Source organism: Gymnogyps californianus, chromosome 20, assembly GCF_018139145.2.
Source record: "Gymnogyps californianus isolate 813 chromosome 20, ASM1813914v2, whole genome shotgun sequence".
Classification (NCBI taxonomy): Eukaryota; Metazoa; Chordata; class Aves; order Accipitriformes; family Cathartidae; genus Gymnogyps; species Gymnogyps californianus.
The window spans coordinates 9,188,586-9,207,940 of record NC_059490.1 but is presented as its reverse complement, the minus strand read 5'-3'; the positions used below and the strand labels follow the sequence as shown (position 1 = coordinate 9,207,940).

Below are 19,355 nucleotides of genomic sequence, written 5' to 3'. Positions count from 1 at the left end.
CTGATTTAAAAAAAAACCAAAGAATAAACCAAAAACTTCAAATTTCCTTCCACGCTTATGAACTTACAATGTAACTCCAGCCCACAGAAACAGGTAAAACTTAACTCTTTTTACCGGACCGCAGCACACAGGGCATTCCAAGCGCTTTACCAGGAGGCTGCATGTGTTGTAACGCACGGGCACCCTGGCAGGCCTTTTCTTATAATTATCTTTCCCTATTTTGCAATCTCATGGTTATTTCCTCAGACCATTTTTGCTTTGCCTTAAATTCACAATTTCAAAACCTCTGAGCAGCCCTGGAACACGGGAAAAGAAAACCTCCCTTCTTGCTACTAAGAAAGTAAAAAAAAAAGAAAAAAAAAAAAAGGCATTAGGATCTGCCAAGAGATATATAGCCCCAAGCAAGAGTGGGTGTTCCAGCTACTGATCTCAGACCTAGTGTGTAGTGCAGACGCCATTTGACTTGCAACATCGCAAATATAATATAAATCAAAGTAAACAGCAGTGATTTGTAGGCTTTTGCAAAATTCAGGCTATAGGTTTAGTCAAGAAAAAAGCGCTGACTTCTCAAAAGCAGCGTCTCAGCAACAGCGTGAAAGAACAAAACCCTTTTGCACCTGAACCCAGGATAAAGGGCTCAATGAAAGAGGCGTTGCAAACATGCCACTTCCTACAAAGACTGATCGCAAGCAGGAATTGTTTGATTCACGCATTCCCTTAGGAACTAGAAAGGCATTAATCTCGCTGCCGTTTCTGTGCTCGGTACGCACGGAAAAGGGGCAGGCAGCAGCAATTCTCCTGCAGTTAGGAACTCCGCGACCGAAACTTTCACGGCAGCCGCAGGCATCGCTGCTCGCGCCCGCTATTGCTGTTGACAGCTACGGTGTTGCTCGAGTTAAGCCTCTTACAGCCTCGCAAGGCGGCACTCAGCCCTGCAGGGCAACCGGCAGCGAATGCCGCAGCCTCTCCAGCTCTTCAAGACACGAATCACGCCTTCTTCGCTAGGTTCGGCGAGTACGCAAGACCAGCCTCAGCTTTTTCGTTTTAATAGAAACAATCACAGAAAGAGGGACTTCTCTTTTATCATATTCCCCATAAGAGAAGCCCAAGGTTTTTGAAAGCTTATGATCAGCTACAATCTGTGCAGTACAGAGGCAGAATGCTTAACGTTTTACACCAAATGCTAAGGCTTCCTTGCAACATCTTTTTAACAGCGTTAGCTAGTTACCTGAAAAACAACTGAAGGTGACACAGAGCTGCACACAACTGAGGAGTGAAAAACGACAGTAGGTTCTTCCAGTTTTTTGGAAATTATCTGATACAATATGTTACTTACTGACAGTGAAAAAATAGCAAAAAAGACAAGCTCCATACTAGAGCACTGGAACATTTTAGGATTATTAAACTGGCAGAAGGGGATTACCTCTTTATCGAGAAGGAAACAAACTTTATGATGTCAAAGCATCACAACTCTTTGCTTTGTTATATACTTGAGTCAAGGAAAAAAGCTAGTATTTCCTTGTGTATTCTTTCTACACATTTGAAACACTCATTCTTCAGACCAAAATCCAGACATATTAAATATAACAGCTACCAAACTCAGAAAAACAGCCCACTAGGCAGCAGGCCGGCGGACGGACTGCAGGACGTAACCTGGCTGAGTACTGGACTGACTGCTGGGGTTTGTTTTGGGTTTTTTTGCCAAATGGAAAACACACAGTGCTAAGTCATCCCTGACAAAAATTATGCATTGTTAGCAAGAATGTGAAAACATTTACAAAATACTTTGCATACAAAGACATCTTCACCCAGAAACATCACTGTATGTGGTACAGCACAATACAGAGTAGGAACAGCACTGTCTGCAACAGAGAATGCAGGTGACAAACGTCCTTTTGAATTTGGATCCTGATGGTTCCATCATTAAAAGAGCACTTCCTACACATTTTCCTGAGTAGTGTATGAGCATGAAGACTGTATAGCCACAATCATACAAAGTGAAATGGATAAAAAGTGACAGTTCCACTCTAAAAAAAACCCAATCTTTAAGAAAATTTTATTAATAATGGCTCTGAGACCTTTCTAAGTCAACTAAATGCCACAGAATTGGCACCACAGTAAGTATCACGTCTTCATCCACATTTGAGGCCACTAAATTGTTGCCAGTGACATGTAGCAACAAAATTCAGCTTGGTAACTTTTCCTTGCTGGATGCAGCAAAGGAAGATTGCATTTGTATGCTTCGGCACCCAAACTTACCACAAAGCAGAAGTTTTTCTCCATTCCAGTTAGTCATTTTGCATTATGCAAACATACCCCGAACAACTGCACCAAACTGCCTTTCCTCACAGTGGGAGTAGAGCAGCCGCGAGTATTACCCCACTTCTTTCATTGGGCCACTTAAACCCTGTGCTCTTTGCTGCTTTCTCTCAAGATAGCGAGCTCGGGCATCCAGTATTGATTGATCATCATTCCTTCTCTCCATCTTCTTTGCAGAGTTGTCTGTGACTCCTTCTGGGGGGAGAGGAGAGAGAGGAATACACTCTTATTTGTCAAAAAAACCCCAGCCAAAACAACCCAGCATTACAATTTCTCCCATTTGTAAAATACCCAAAACCCCCCCAACAGAATCTCAAATGTTTTTCAAGTCCCAGTCAGTCATTTGAATGACTTCCAGAGAGGACAGACTGTACCACAGCGGGGAGGAAAAAACAATAAAAAAATAAAATCATGCCTTAACTCCCATGTCAATACTTGCAGCTGGGCTCATCTTGTCCTCAAATGTATATCTTGCTTTTTATTGTAAGAGATACTATGCATCTTGTGTTCTATGCACCCATTTCTTCTCTCAATTACACATCTCAAACTCAGGTTTAGGCAGGAGAGGGACAGCACTGGGAGCAGGAAAAAGCAGCTTAGAATAAACTATCCTTACAAACTTCTGGAGGTAGGAGGAAGAGGGAGGATAACACACAGATAAACGAGTGGGAAAAGTCAATACTCCAGATCAGACACCATTACAAATGCACATTCTCCCACTGAGCTGAGACCTTGGGAGCGCTTCTCCCAGAAGGAAAGAAAAGCATGAAATATTTTCAGTTTAAAATAAAATTTAAAATAATAATAATTAAAAAAAAAATCTTTCATAGACTCTGAGAGTCTAAGTATTGTGTGAATGAAGCAGCCACTGCAGCCTGTTCCTAGGGCTCTGGGGCTGGGCACCAGATTCTTTGATATGAGGAAGGAGCTTTAATCAGCATTCACTCTTGGAATATTTGTAATTATTCTGTCTTGGAGTCAAATAATAATTCAGCTCATGATGCAGCCTTTCCTCCCACTGGGCACTAATTAAGCCCTTGTCAGCTATTCAGCCGCCTATTTTTATGAAGCTCCCAGAAATACAACATCTGTAAGGTCAATATTAATCTCAAATTAATTTACAATTGCCTGGTGAAGTCAAAAAGGGGGACAAAGAACAAACCTCAGCTCCTTGGACTTCAGATAAATAGATGAGGCTCCTCTGCATTATCCAGTAACGCAAATATCCTTTCCAGCAAATTTATAACCAAATCCAATTCATGTTTTTATCATTTAAAATGGTTGTTTTATACAATAATGCAGGACAGAAAGAGACGCTGGTCTGAGCACAAGAGTCTACATTTTTTCCATTGTTAAGGAAACTGAAGAGAATCTATACTGCCAGTGCCTGTACTGTATATTAAATTAATGTTTTGGAAGGGTCAGCTCAGGAGCAAAGAGGCCCTTTGAATACTTGGCTGCTTTACGAAACCTGCTGACAGAAGAATTCAAAGAATGTCAAGCAGCCAGATCAGTTAGCAGGCACCAGTTTTAATTAAAACTGACTATTTAAACATATGCCATTAAGTTCATTGTCAGAATGAGGCACTCAAAATGGGATACTTTTTCCTCTGTGTTTTTTGTTTGGTGGGTTTTTTGGGTTGGTGTGTTTTTTTTTTTTTTCTCCTCCCCTCCAGCCCTTAGGACATCTCTCCCTCAGGACAGTATTATTTTGGGTATCTATGGCTAGATACACTTTGCACACTTAAATAATGGTTAGACTCAAAATGCTTTTATTCAACTCTGGGTTGACGTTCTGCTCCTGTCAACTATATTAAACCAAAAGGAGGGAGCATGGCAAGAACCAGCAAGCAAACACCACTACACGCACTGCCAAGGCAGGAAAATCAGGATTGCAGAACTGTAGTAAGACAAGAAAACAACTAGAGCTACACATCAAATGTTAAGCACATCCAGATTAACACCTAGTAGTCCAGAATGCATTCAGTGACATAATATACACACACATGTCCACAACAACCAAGAAAACTACACACACCATAGATATGGACTAGTAATGTGCTTACCATACTGCCTTTTAAGGTCCTCCTTATGTTTCCACTTGGTTATTTCCTCTTCAGTTACTTCTTCCCGTGCCACACTGCTCAGTTCATATGCATCAATTTGATGCAGTCTGGGCAACAAGTCTTTGACCCATTCATAGCGAACAGGACACACTGTCCGGACATAGATTTTGGATGTCACTGTGACATCATGGAAGATGATCCACTCGAGGCGAGTCTCCTGGTTATATAACTGAAAAATAAAAAGATTATTTCAGAACTGATAAAAAAGAATTTTTGTTTCTAGAGCACCCTCCATTGGAATATCTTCCAATGCTTCAGATGCAAGAATGAGATAAAGCTGACATTACCCTAAATTTTCAGACAGGGAAACTAAGGCATAATGACTTGCTTAAAATTGCCCAGGAAATCCAAAGAGCCAGAGAGAAAGCTCAGTCTGTCACACCCGTATCATAAGCCAAACATTTACCAAATTCGAAGAAGTGAGGCTCTTCCCCACTCTCAAAATGAGCACTGCAACAGTGCTTCTCCTGGCCGTAAGTTAGCACAAACCAAACAGAAGAGGAAGAGTTTACAGGGACCTGCCTCTTATTCCTCTTGTAGATCCTTTGCTACTTCATTAACAGACTTTGGTAACTTACTGTAGATGAAGGATGGATATAGACTATGCTGCCATGTCCGTCCATTGTGCAGAATGTCCTGGCTGCAGATCTGACAAGTTTGTGAAAAAAAAAAAATATATATATATATATAATGAAACATACTTCGCTGTGATTAGACAGCAACACTAAACTAAGCAAATCAGCAGCAGCATAGAAGAAAATACTCAAATATATAAGCAGAGGAAGATCCTTCCAGAATTAAACTGTAAAAAACCAATAAGGAATACAATATATCTGTCTAATTTACCACAGTAACACTGCAGATATAACAACACAATAATAAACAGGGTTTGGGATTGAAGTCTTTGACAGCCATGATAACTGGACATTTCCAAGCCCTTCAGTTTAATATCTGGAACTACTCATCAGCTTGCAAGCTCATTTCACAGATAGAAAAACTACTATTCCAAGGACGTAACCAACTTCCCCAGGAATGTAATGAGAGTCAAAAGCAGAGTACCTACCAGGCTTCCAGCCTTGTGCAGAAACACCGCCTTCAGCTGCAATTGCTACTTTGCTACGTTTAACAATATACAGCCTTACTATTCCGTTTCAATATGCGGCTACACCTTTAAAGAATATGCATAGCATCTTTCCCATTCAATTCTCCAAGCTTTATTACTTACCTCCTAGCTACATTGATAAAGTATCCTGCACATAGACATCTTCTTAGTATTTCAGTTCTAGAGCCTTCAAACGTCTCTTTAGGGAAGTCTGGCAGCTATATAAAGAAAACACAACATGAATCAGGATCTTTCCTAAAGAAAAAGTGGCTATACCCCCTCCATCGCATGGATTTTAAACTCTGGGTTTCTCAGCCTACGGAAACCATGAGGAAGGAGGAAAACCCTCCTTCTTGCTTGTTACCACCATCATACCTGTTAGTTACACAAGCTACAGCAAGGATGCTCTACTAAATATTCAAGGGGATTGGTTTCTACTGGAGAAAGGCAGCAGCCATCTCGCAAAGGCTCAGTAGTCCCGTACGTGTCTTAAACTTATATAACTCAATCATATATAAAAATTATATTTTTTACCTGTTTCAGTTTACTGATTATTTCCCGAAGTTGTTTTTCCACACTGAAAGCAGATTTTAAAGCTCTCCAATGGATCCAGTATTTCTGGCACCAAGCTGAAGGAGACTTGCTGAGAACAGAAATACTTGTATTATAAAGAAGCCCTTTGTAAGCTGCAGGCAGAAAGTTGCCTCTATTTTTTGTTATGGTCGTACAAAGAAGGCAACCTACACAGCCAGACACTTTGTTAGTTTACATAATAGGTGGCTTGATAGAAATTACAGATCACAATAAGGAATAAATCTGCAATTAAGTATGCGTACATACATGTGCATATATGCAATACATCTAAAAACCATCAGCAGCTGGGAGTTATGAGCAATGCAAAACCACTTACTGTAAGGAATCATTTTATACCTTGCTTTGCACTGTTCAAAAATATTTAAGAGGGTTGCGAAGTCATTGCATCCTCCCACTTGTGAGGAAAGTTCCTGGTGTTGAAGCTCAGCCTCTTTTTGCTTCTGAGGATCACCTGAGGAAGTAAGTTATATCTCACTTTAACAAAGCCATTTTTATTTATCACTCCTACTTAATTTTCTGTTAGCATCTCTCCAAAGTGTGTTTGACAGCCTTGGCTCTTTATTCATGTTATTTTTAAATTTGTCTCTCCTCCACAGCTGCATTTACAGTTCTTCCTCCTTCCACGACTGCTGGACAGGAACACATAGATGCTATTAAATCTGTGATTAATCTCATCAGTGAGCACCAGAGCTGAAGAATTCCAGTCTCTTAGAAAGAAAGGTTCTACATATTTCTCTCTCACAATCAATTCAGATGCCAACATGGAAAGATAAAGGAACAGTGACCTCAAACAAACAGCTCACAGGGATCACGTGCAAGTTTTGCCCTGAGACAAAAACAAGACTGTTGAAACCACCCCATCGTAGCACCATCTAATCTATTTAACTCAGCTTTTGTCCTAGTACTTAAGTGCCGTAGTAATGGAGGTCTTAAAATAAATAAGAGTCTAGAAAAAATGCGAGCTGTGAGTTTAGTGGGAATTCACCTTCACTAAACGCTAGGAATGTACTAGGCAAAAGCAACATTTCCAAAGTGTTATTTCAAGTTTTAAACACTGAAAGAATTTCTCCCCCAGCACAACCTATTCCCCTTAGTAGAGAGGGATACGGCTGCAAAGGCCAATGCACCGCATGGCTGCTGTACTGCAGACGATGTCAGAAGTTTGTGGGTATAAAAGTAACACCGATGAAGTAAGGAGGCCTGTTCGTACACATATTGCACATGAGCAAGTGCCTTCAGGATGGGAGTCTCTGTGTTTGCGTCCTAATGTACGGGGTTGCTGGAGAGTAACGAACACGTGTGCATTAGCTAGCTGAACAGATAACGAGGGCATATTGCCAGATGGAGGACAGGAAAGCAAATGCACATTTGTGGGAATGCGAACGACCCCAGAGCAGAATCCAGGCTATCAGTAGTGTCAGCAGTGTCTTTAGCTGTTGCGCTAACGGGCACGGTTAATAGACTACAGAGATAACTGGACAAGAGCCAATGAGTGACTAGAAAGGACAAAGGTCTCCCACAAAGACTGTGCTACATATAGCCTTTATATGTAGCACAGTTGGGGGGAAGGGGGGGCGCAGACAGGAGGGGAAAGGAGATAGGAAGGAGGATGTGAGAGTGAGTTTAGCACTAGTGAGAGGTGCTAGCTTGGAACCACAGAAAAATTACTTTTTCCATTTAGAAGAACACTGGAAGAGGCAGTGACAAGTTGAGCTTCTCACAGTAACTTAAAAGGTCTATTTGGTTAAACAGAGTTATTGAACAGAAAAGCCAATCCACAGGCAACCCCATTCATTACAAACAGATTAATCAGTCCCCGTTGTCTGTACTTAGACCAACAGCAAAACATCTCCCGTGGTGCGTTTTGGTTTTTCTGGTGGGTTTTTGTTTTGGCTTTTTTTTTTTTTCCTCTCTCTCTTTTCCCTCCTGTAACACAGTTTTCCCCCTTATGACCTCTCAGCAATCCACTTGCTTACCCATATGCTACTTTACAGCACACAGCCTTGGGACAAATGCAACCCAATTCCATGCTATTTTGAAGTCTTTGGAACAGCTGTTGTCCAATTCCTAGCATGCAATGTGCCCTGACTCCAAGACCACAGAAAGCTGCAAAGTGCCATTGTGTATTTGTCCTAATCTTACCATTCTTCCCTACCGATCTGCTATGAGGTACTCTGGGAGACAAGGCATTGCACTTGAGGAATCTTCCTCATTCTGCAACGTAAGGGTTATTTAAACCATTAGTTTAAGGTAAATACTTACGTCTCCCACCAGTGTTGGGCCCAACTAAGGAGACCAGCTTGCTCCCTGGCAGGAGTATCCTTACGCTCAAATAAAGGCTTGTGCTACCATTGTTCAAAATACAGAATCAGTTCCTGCTTTATAACCTTGAGATACACCTATAAGATACTGTGGCCTCACAAACTAGCACAGAAAACTACTGAGAGCAAAAAACCCTGCAGAGGGAAGCTGTAGAAAAGGTCTCCAGATGAATCAGTGTGTGCTGCGTAACCATTGCCCGAGATGTCCCTGTTCAAGCAGAACTCCCCACCCCCCCAAGGCTGCTTTGAGATAAGGGGCTTCCTACCTGGACGAATGAAGACATTTTCCACAGACAACATGGCTGCTATGGGAAGCAGCAGATCTTCAGAGTCAAGAGAAGCAGCTTTTATGACAGCACAGGTCAGGTTGGGAGGGAGGGGAAACTGCACCAGGAATTCACCCAGTCTTGTCACATGGCCTCTCCTTATCCCAGGAAAAAGATTCAAATACCAGATTCAGCAAAACTATGTTGAAGTGTAAATTGGAACATGTACACACAGTGTCAGCCACCATATACTGATAGAGCATGAAAGAAGCATTTCCCTCTGGCCTGTTCTAACACTGCAGCCTGTGTGTGCCCAGATAGGTGCTGGAGACACGAAGCAAGCGTCACTAGCAGAAGAATATTTCACATTTCTCCAGTTTGCTTATGCCTGCTTCATGGCAGGCAAAGCCAGCTTTTTAAGTGTATCAGATGCTTAAGATTAAGATTTCTTTTTTTTTTTTTTCTCCAAGAAGAATTCCTGGAAGCTTAGGATAAGATCTCGCTTCCTGTTTTGTGTTCTTGGATAGGCCTCACAGCTAGTGCCTAAGCACCTTTGTCACAACAGTCTAGGATCTGCTATCGGGAACTACAGCACAGAGAGTTGAGGTAATTTGTCTGAGGTCACTCAGGAACTCCAGGACAATGTGGAGAAATTAATCTGTATCTCTCAAGTCCTAAGCCATGCTCTAACCCTAATTTTACAGAGAATATACTAAAAGCCAGTAGTTCACTTCCTGGTCTAATGAGGAAACATACTCTACTGCTGGGGGAAGTCCTTTAGTCCACATGAACAACTCACACCAGTTAAACCATTAGATTTTAAATTCTTGTAGTGACTACACCCCTTTATTTTTTACCTGTCAATAGCATCACACTGGTAAAGTTCCTTGAGAGCTTCTAAAATATGCCTTTCTTCAGGGCAGTCCAAATAGGGAAATCTGTAGTAAAAAATTAAGTAAAAAAATCTCACTGTTCAGACTCAGTATAGCTTTGTTAGTTTTCCTATTTATTAAAATGCTTTTGTAACCTTCCAATACAGGTTTCTGACCAAAGTGCACATAAGCATCTTCAGTATATGGGTGTGTTACTACATGTACAGCCTCAAGCTGAAGAATTACGATGACAAATCCCAGCATGGCACATGCAAAGATGAACTGTATTTTCTGCACATGTATGATCCTAAAATTAAACAATTCCACAGAGGTGAAGCTTTTGGGATATAAACATCAGTATTTTAAAGGACCACTATGAACTATTTAATTCTGGAGAGAAGGAGCTAGTTTTGGCAGAACCTCAAACTGAACTTGAGCTCAAGATCCAATCTGGCATTAAAGACTGAGGAGAACAGCAGAAAAGCTGATTGTATCGAAGTGTCACAGTTGGCCAGGGACCTAATCCTGCCTCCTGCCAACAGGCTGTTGGTGCCTGTGCTGCCTTGCTGCTGAGACTCAGGAAGAAAATGATAATCCCCCCTCCATGGAAGTTACCTTATGACATCATGCACAGAAAGGCACTTCAAGGTCAGGATCACAGATGTCAGACTGGTCCTCTTGATCTCTGGGACGGTGTGATCAGGCATGCATTGCTCCCAGAATTCTTTGCTGTATAGCTGATAGCTTTTTCCAGATGATGTCCTGCCAGCTCGGCCAGCTCGCTGCCTTGCTTCGCTCCTTCCAAAACAGAAAGGCAGGGAAAAAACCATCCAAACTCTTGATCCCTTCTGTTATTATCCAAAGAAGCACACTGTAATTACGATAAATAATGGCAATTGCTACGTTTGTAGATGGAAGATATATTATACTGTGCAGCAACTGAGAGATCCAGCTATACAAGAACTAGCAGAATGAAGAAGCATTTCTGTGCAAGGGAAGATTTTTTTTAAGCTTCTCTGAATCAGGCTCTTGTATTCAGCAAACACAAGATGACATGTGAGCCACTGTTCAGACTACAGACCATGCATTGTCAATTCCTTCTTAATGCCTGTAACTTATAGGAAATTATGTGTCCTGAACCACTTTTTATTTAGCAGCAAACAAAATGGCTTTAAATTACGGAGCCTCAAAGCGGCCCCGCCACCTTTTTTTTTTTTCTTTTTTAAAAAGATCAACCAATACAGAGTATTGTCAGAGCAACTCCCAGAAACACCAAGCACACAACCTTTTTAAAACTTACTTTGAAATGGGAACCACCTCCAGTATGTCCAAGCCAACTCGGGGGTTATGATTCAACTGCTTCACAAATCCACTATCTACTACATATCTGAAAAAGATTCATACTCTGTCAGAGAAGAAAACAACACAGGTCTCAGTAGACAGACAGGTAACTGCCACATGCATATCATCAAAGCAAGAACGCATTTAGCCTACAATCGCTGCAAACAGGCAGTTGCACTTTGCTGGTCAGCTGCAGCCCTGTAATGGTTCACTCTACAGGATGTTACACGTAATACCTCCCAGCACCCAAGGACACTATGCTCATTTAACGGAGCGAGATTTGATTTCAAATTAGGGTCCAACAATATTAGTCATCTCTAAGACTATATAATAGTATCAAGGGGTTTTTTTATTCACTACATAGACAAAAAGAGGCAACAGGTAATTATTGGGCAGGTGTAGTAGCGGAAGGAAGTCAGATGCGTTTTTCCAAATCTCATACAACTTTCTGACTCACTCCCTCCATTACAGTTTTTATGAAGGATAGGAAACAATACCTGACTCCTTCAATTGTCAGAGATGTTGCAGCAATGTTTGTGGACACCACACATTTTCTAATGCCTGTGGGAGCTGGCAAAAATATTCTTTTCTGTTGATCTAAAATGACAGGTAGTCAGTCAGTCAATCTGTTATGTTACAATGCTCTGATTTCAAACCACATCTCTAACACCGTACAAACTTACTCAAATGCTTAGTGAAAGTCATTTGAATGAAATTAGAAAGTGAATCACATAACATCCTAAAATACAGATTCGGTATTTTAGCATATGCCAGAAATTAGAGAATATCTTCCGTATTGCTTGCATATTCAAGAAGATTTTGAGATCAACAAAGGCCAACTCTCCTGGATGTTTCCTAACCCAGAGCTAGGAAAAACAAACAAGATGTCTGGTCTTAACAGAATCTTCATGAAGGATTTGAAGGGTTTTAACAATCAGAGCAAGTGAAGGTGAACCTGAAAAGATTCAGTTAAACTCCCCGTGTTTCCAGCAAATCTTCTTTTAACATTTAACAAAGCAGCATATGCAGTTTCCAATAATTCATTTGGCTTTCCAAGGAATGAAAGAGGGAGGTGGAAATTCAACTTTCCCCTGAAATTTTCTCACTTATTACACTTGAAAAATACAAAAATCTCGTTAAGGAAAATTCTCTCTTGTGTATTTAAAAATATTCAAATACAATGGCCTCTGAGAAACTACCACAAAAGAAAAAAAAGTATCACTTTCAGCCCGGAACCTAACACCTATCACGGGGTAAAGAAGCAGCTATACCTTTCTTTTACCCTCTTGAAAGAGCAAAATGAAAAGTTGTGTAAAAATTTTGCTCCCTCTCTGCAGATCATTACCAGATCTTTCCTCTCAGCACCACTTCCAGATGGAAATTGCTGCCCCGCTCTTCTGAATGCTTATTCAGCCTCTCGGCAATCTACATACTGCACCCACACATTTAAATATCGCACTCAAGTTCATCTGAAAATACAGTGTCTGTGTTCAGTAAAGGTCAAAAGGCCTTTGTTTTTAACTCTTTGAAACTAACTGTGGTATTGCTGCCAAATAAAACAGACTGACTCATTCTGATAACCTGTACTTTTCTATATTGTGTAACACTGTACTACTTCTATCTTCCCTTACAGGTCTACTCTCATCACCAAAAACCTACTGGCAGTTTCTTTTCCATATAAAATAAAATGTGAGGGCCTAAATAAGACATCTGAACTTTCAGTCACACAATATCCCCTTCCTAAGCTGGAGACCTTGATGCCATGTGAAGCCATTTCCAGTGGATATGAATTAACTGGAGGCTTCTGTGCAAGTACAGAGAAGGCTGAAGTTTGATTAGTTTATGAACACCACAAAAAACCCCACACTGCTACAGTATTGTAACAAACGGGTTAATGAATGCCATTTTTTCCAATAGAAATATTTGATTAGGATACTGATTATAACTCTTGCAGTTAACATTTATGTGAATTAAGTTCCACGTGACATCATATGCTCTTACCTGTTGACATTGACCCATACAATGGTAAGATAAGCAGGCCTTCAACAGACCGATCATGTACTTCATACCGGTAATCAATAGATTCCGCTTTCTTGAAAAGTAAGTCACAAGCTCTTTCTATCTCAATTTGACCTAAAAAAACATACAAGAGCACTTAAGCAACCTATGTAGCTACAACTCTGCCTGCCTAGTTTGCAACATCTTTAAATAAGATTGTTTTGCCAATATTACGGTCATCAACACCATTACAAGAAGGAAGTAATATTTATGAGAGTTAGTTTAGGAGGTGACATCCAGTCTTTCCACAGTGCCTCTCACCAAGGCTTTTCCTTAGAAGATGACTGCATAAGTGCCTGGCCCATACACTGATGTAGGGTTTTGCAGCTAAAGAAATTCTCCCTTCCTGAATTAACAACAAAATAAAACATGTAGACAATACAGAGTAAATTTGGCACAGGAAGAAAAGAGCATATGCAAATTTTCAAGTTAATGTTTTTCTTATCTGATCTCATAGGCATGGATATATCTAAACATGCTCTGCAACTCTCCCTTCTCTACTTACTGCTCTGGGACAAACTAGACAGTCATTGGAAGGATGTACTGTTCTGCTGGCAATGCCATGATTCACCTAGAATAGCCATCAGTTGTTGAAAGAAAAATTCACACCTGTCAGGAAAACCAAGATGTCGCCTTCTGGTTCATTTAAGTGGATATCCAATGTCACTTTTACAGCCTGAAACAAACAACAAACAAGCCAATAGCAGCTGGAATCTCACTTACTCTTCCTAAAACTCATAGTACTAACTAATTCTTGCCGATATCCTGCAGAGATGCTAAGAACACAGCAATACAGCAGCTAAATCTTGTGGTCTTTCACAGATGATAATCATACCAAGAACAGAGAACACAACACAGAAATGAAGTAAAACGGGCCAGACCTCTGTAACATACGCAGAGCTGCCTATGTCCCTTGGGCTGAGCAGGTTGCAGAATATCTCCTTGACGGGATAACTTCTTCCTGGAATATGCAGCACTGAACAGTGTCCAAAGAACTCCGAGAGCTTGTCTACCTCCAGGGTGGCCGACATCACCACTACTTTCATGGCCGTCTTCCTGTTTGGTGGTTTCTTCTGTAGAAACAGTTTCTTCAGCAAACCAAATAAAATATCCTAAGAGCAAAACAGAAGCAATTTATATTAGCACCCCAGTTTTCTTAGAAGTGCCTGACAAACTTGGAAGGGACTGATTTTTATCCCACTGATATAGTGAAGACAGCAAATCACATCTTCAGGGCCTAAGCACTCAGAAGAATACATACGCTTACCCTGGTCATCTTGGAAGCACACTAATTGGTTTCTAGAATTTAATTAATTTTTTATCAGCTCTTCTCACAGCCTATAAACAGAATCAGCGTAACTTAAAATCCCTTGGTTTTCATTTTTATACTCTCAGGGTCAAGTCATTTGCAAGCAGTTACCTCAGACCCATTTTAAAAAGTCATCACCTTTGTCCAGCGTACGTTACTCAACTGACTGTGCACCATCCTTTGTTGTACTATTTATTGTACGACTTCAGCAAGTTTGTTTTACTCCACAGTGCTCTGGATTAAAAATCTGCTCCTTTTAGTTAGACACAGGTGATGGAGCAGTCACTTTTTACACCACCCTAGCTCAGTTACTTGCAATACCCTCAGATGCTTGAGGGCAGAACTGGGATTCAGAAAGCATTTTCCCTTTTCCCCAGCTGGACTGGTAGGTTGGTTGACACACAACACAATCTCTGGAGGACTGAGTGACTTGGGTCTCACTTTGCTTGCCACAGAAGGGTCAGAGTGACATCTGATAGCTTTTGGTACTTAGGTCAGTCTAGATACTTCCATGATCCCAAAAGCCGTAATCTCTTTGCACAGTCATATACACACCCTAAGCAACATGAGGCGTTAGAGAGAGATGTTTCAGGCTTTTGTTTGTTTGTGTGTGTTTTTTTAAAATTAGGATTCTAGAAAGTTTGTGTTCACTGTGCTGGCTTCAAACTCCTGGAAGTTTTGGGAAAGTATCCAATAGCCAGCCAAGTTTTAACTGCTTTCAAACGCAACAACAGCTACAACAATTCCAACAGGATTACAGGCTGCATCTTATTTTCAGATTATGCACCATGTAATAAACGAAGCAGCAATTCTATGGTCTTAGGACAGCAAAAGGATAAAGCACATCCATGGAAAGTCAGCCAAAATCCTTGGGGATTGTGCAGAAGTGAAAGAAAGGTATAAGTAGACCTCAGTAAAGGAGAAATAGTGACCTAAAAGGACAGATATAAGGTGACACTCACAGTGCTGAGGCTCCGCTCATGGGCTTCATCCAAAATGATGATACTGTACTTGCTGAGAAGGGGGTCTGCCAATATTTGCCTCAATAAGCAGCCATCAGTCATATACTTGATGGCAGTATCCTGAAAGGTTTAATTAGACATTCAGCTGTTATCCTGGATTTTTACTTCAAAGTAAAGTAAACACTTCTACATAGATCACATATTTGTCCAGAACACACATTAAGATTGCATCACAGGTGCTTGGCAATGTTTCACTTGCAAGGCGTTCAAAAAACTTGATCAAATGAGTTAGTCGACACATACAACTGCAGCTTCACCACAGCTGGGACAGATGGCTTCTCAAGGCTCTGAGAACTTTTGCATGCAAAGCCCTAGGAGAGGCAACAGGGCTGTGTGACGCCACGGAGAGGCCCACAAGCAAAAAACTGAGCCGCAGCCCACTGACCCCACCACACCCTGCCGTGACAATACCTGCAAAAACAGAGTCCTCAGAGCCCTACCTCGGTGGTGCAGTCATCGAAGCGGACCTGGTACCCGACGACACTCCCCAGCGAACAGCCCATCTCCTCAGCCACCCGCTGCGCCACCGAGATGGTGGCAACGCGCCGGGGCTGGGTGACGCCAATGGCCCCGAGCTTGGCAAGGCCTATGGGAGAGATGGGGAGAACAGGGACAGTGAGTTGTGCTGCTCAGAGTCAGTTTATACACAAGTACCTACATAATATACATAGTCATATACATATGGTCATAGTTTTTTAGTTTAAAAGGTTTAATCAAGCCACCTCCTCTCACCACACGCACATTGGCGCAACCTGAAGCTGCGTCCCCCTGAGGGGACAGGAGGATTATCTGCATTTATCTGTGCTTATCTCCCACATTTCGGGGCCCAGGCCGCAGAGCGGGGTGGGGGGCTCTCAGGGGTTTCCCCCACCCCCGGCCGTTACCTGCCTCGAAGAGGTACTTGGGCAGCTGCGTGCTTTTGCCGCTGCCCGTCTCGCCGGTGACGATGAGGAAGGGCTGCTCCCTCACGGCCTCCACCAGGGCCCGGCGGTACCGGCGGATGGGCAGGGCGGCGCCCTCCATGGCTGCTGAGGAGGCCGCGGCCGAGGGCCGCCGCCGCCGCCGCCGCCGCCCCGGGAAAGCCGGCGGGCCCAGCGCCCGCCCTGTCAGGTACAACGCCGGTCGCCCCTCACGTGACCCCCCCACGCAGAAGCAGCGCCGGCGCGCACGCCGATGACATCCGCTGTTTACGCACTCCTAATGGCATGCGCGGGCCTCTACGCCCCGCCTCCTCCTTAAGCCCCGCCTCGTGAAGCCCCGCCCCTCCACGCAGGCCCCGCCCCCCCGACTTCTCCTCAGCTCTCAGCCCCGGACAGCAGCTGTCCCCTGGTTAGCCAAAACCGTTATTTTTTTTCCCCAAATCTACTGCGGTTTTTCACAGTGGCACTTGCTCCTTCCTGAGGAACGTCGCCAGCACAGGGAAACCCAGTGGTACCTCTCCTTGTGCCGGCCCCGGGGCTCGCTCTGGCCGGCCCAGGCCCAGGGGCAGGCCGGAGGGGTCTGGCGCCTCAGCCCCTCCAGGTCTGGCGCAGTTGGTGGCGTAAAATCGAACTGCTCGCGGGTGACGTAACCAGTGGTTCTCTCTCAACAGGTAAAACAGCCCCTCACCATTGACACGGTGTATGGAAGAGACATGATGGGGGGAAAACAGCTCCATAAAATCCAAAGTCTCTGTGATGTACCACCCTGGGGATGCTCGGATCTGCCGCCCGAGGTCTGACTGAAGGCCACAGCTTTCTGGCAACGTCTGTGAGTTCCCGTAAGACCTGAAGGTGGCAAGCGATGTACGCTTAACGTGAAACCAGCCTGCAATCCAGGTTCCCAACTTGTGCCTAACGGCTGCAACTAAATCCCCATTTCTGCTAAAGCACAGTTTTTGCATTGTGTTTTGTCTGTATGTCATAACGTTTGTTTCCCTTACAAGCCCTGTGTATGTTAATGTTTCACCCTCCATTAGGATATGTCAGCGACAAGGATCACACAGTAAATTTGTCATCATACTAGGACCAAATTTAGGCCACCTACTGACTCCAGTTATCACCAGTCGCCTCAATTTCTGCCTCTGACACAGTGGGAGGAATATTTACCTACTGGCTCAGGCATCATGGTGAGGGCTGAGTCAGGAATGCTTGCAACGCACTCTGAAGCTTGGAAAATGTTACATCAGTCCCCAGTGTTGCCAACTTCAGATATGTCTAACCTATAAATATTTGTTTAGTCTGTCTACAAACTGGCATTGTAAAATCACAGCAGATAAGTTGTTTTTGTGCCCTTCATTACTAATGGAGCCAGAGAGAAGAGAACATTGCAGTAACTGTTTCATTACAGTACCACAACTAGGACAGATGCCTGGTATTATGTCTCTGGGTTTATTGCTTTGAGATGTTTGCAACAATCTGACAAAAAAAAGAAAGACGAATCCCTTCTCCAAAGGTACACAAACTGTCCATTAGCTACCGACAAATCATTCACACATAGGTCTTTTTTGCAATGTGCAGATTCCTACTTTGAATAACACTAAGGTGTATAAATCTTCCTTTCCTGTCTGGGGCTCTCCTGTAGCAATTACCTAAAATAACTTAAATGCTCCTCTATAAGCATGAAAAGCATGTCAGTCTAGCAGTAAGATCACTATAACCAATCTATAGCTCTGTTCACTTAGGTACATAATGGAATGTGCCAATACACTGTATGTTGTTACATCCCTTTATGAAAGTGTATCATATTTATTGCCTCACGACGTACTAATGCCGTGTTGCCACTAGTAGCTCACACAGTTAATGGTGAGCACATACACTGCTTTATTATTTCTTATTGGAAACTTCAAACACACCCTCATTACGCTTTTTGGTATACATTTACCAATAAGTATTTAATGGTTTTCATAGATACATATGTTTGCATGAATGCATGCACACTTGCACATTCTGCTTGATTTTATTTAAATCACATACTGCTTTTGGCAGACGTAGGGGTAGGTAAGGTTTTTCAATTTTCTTTTTTTGTCCTCCTAGCCTGGGAATAGCAGATTTGGTTTTAATCAGCCTCTTTGCAGTCTTGAACTTTGTCCTCCTGGAATACAGTGCCATTCATTTAAGGATTTCCCTCTGTCTAATAAACATTAATGAATCACACTCTACAATTCCCTTGTGATCTTATCTCAGTTTCACAGATGGGGAAAACAGAAACAAATTAAGGGGTCTGCACACACCACAAATCAAAGGCAGAGCTGGGGGAAGAACCCAGTAATCCTAGCACAATTCCCTGCTCCAATAACTCTGTAAAAATGCATCTCTGCCCATGCAGCTGCTCTGTCAGTAGCTGCGTTGCACAGGGCAGCATGGTTACTTTCAGGCTAGCCAGGAAGGCTGAAATTGCTCTTTTCCTAAGGTTTAGCTTTACACATAACTGCGAATTCTGTGAGGTGATAGAGGGCTGTAGCTCTGCCAGCCTCCTGTACTGAGTTATTCCTGAGGATGTCTTTTTTCCCTTCTGAGCAGAGGGTATCTTTTCTTTTCTGATGAGCAGAGATATAGCAGGATATGGGGAATATTCCAGTCCCTACTTGTACACCACAGGTTTATCCGTCTTCCCAGAGAAGAGGCCTGACTTCCTGGGGAAGTTTCTTGTCCTTCCTCTGGACAAAGTGGTCCATTCCATGATGAACACGGCATCCCTTGGTGCCTGTGAAGAAAACCACATCTATTAATTACATTGAGCAAGCGAAGACAGATAATTGCCTTGTGCCCGGAATCTCTAAGTAGGGCCACATTCTAGAAGGAGGATCCCCGGGCTGTAATTTCAGCACAGACAAACAGAATAAAGCAATGTTCCCTGCAAGCTGCACTCCTGTCAGACAACCAGCAGTTTTTCTGACAGCCGGGATTTTTGTGGCACTGGCTGTGAGTCATTATTGAAAAAGCGTTATTCTTAAAACAGAGGATGAGTGCTGTAGAAAGAAGGTGTTAGACACAGCAAAAAACCAAAACCCCTTTTACACCTCCATCTGCTATCTTACAGTGCCT

The 19,355-nt window shown here is 42.6% G+C and overlaps 1 protein-coding gene across 3 annotated transcripts; it reads right to left on the bottom strand.

Moving 5' to 3' along the window:
• Window positions 1-1,023: 1,023 nt before the first annotated feature.
• Window positions 1,024-16,360, bottom strand: DHX40 (DEAH-box helicase 40). Of its 3 annotated transcripts, none has more exons than XM_050909040.1 (17): window positions 16,215-16,360; window positions 15,771-15,916; window positions 15,271-15,390; window positions 13,881-14,111; window positions 13,609-13,675; window positions 12,943-13,074; window positions 11,439-11,538; window positions 10,901-10,987; window positions 10,216-10,398; window positions 9,586-9,666; window positions 8,729-8,886; window positions 6,478-6,592; window positions 6,082-6,190; window positions 5,671-5,765; window positions 5,024-5,093; window positions 4,386-4,614; window positions 1,024-2,514 (listed from the first exon to the last, which is right to left on the bottom strand). In XM_050909040.1, exons 1-17 carry the CDS (start codon window positions 16,351-16,353, stop codon window positions 2,375-2,377), a joined length of 2,202 nt encoding a protein of 733 aa, XP_050764997.1. In that variant the 5' UTR covers window positions 16,354-16,360; the 3' UTR covers window positions 1,024-2,374. The 3 variants fall into 3 exon arrangements, with proteins under 3 accessions (XP_050764997.1, XP_050764998.1, XP_050764999.1); XM_050909041.1 differs by having other exon boundaries at window positions 1,024-2,511; XM_050909042.1 differs by lacking the exon at window positions 1,024-2,514 and adding an exon at window positions 2,626-2,894.
• Between the last annotated feature and the right edge of the window lie 2,995 nt (window positions 16,361-19,355).

Bases quoted from the DNA above. Each gene is read 5' to 3' on its own strand.
- DHX40 (XM_050909040.1), bottom strand. From the start codon at position 16,353: ATGGAGGGCGCCGCCCTGCCCATCCGCCGGTACCGCCGGGCCCTGGTG. The intron at 10,988-11,438 runs GTATTGTTTCCT...AATCTTTTTCAG, and splicing joins CTGACAATTGAAGGAGTCAG to ATATGTAGTAGATAGTGGAT. The intron at 4,615-5,023 runs GTAAGTTACCAA...TTTATTTTTCAG, and splicing joins ATATCCATCCTTCATCTACA to TTATATAACCAGGAGACTCG.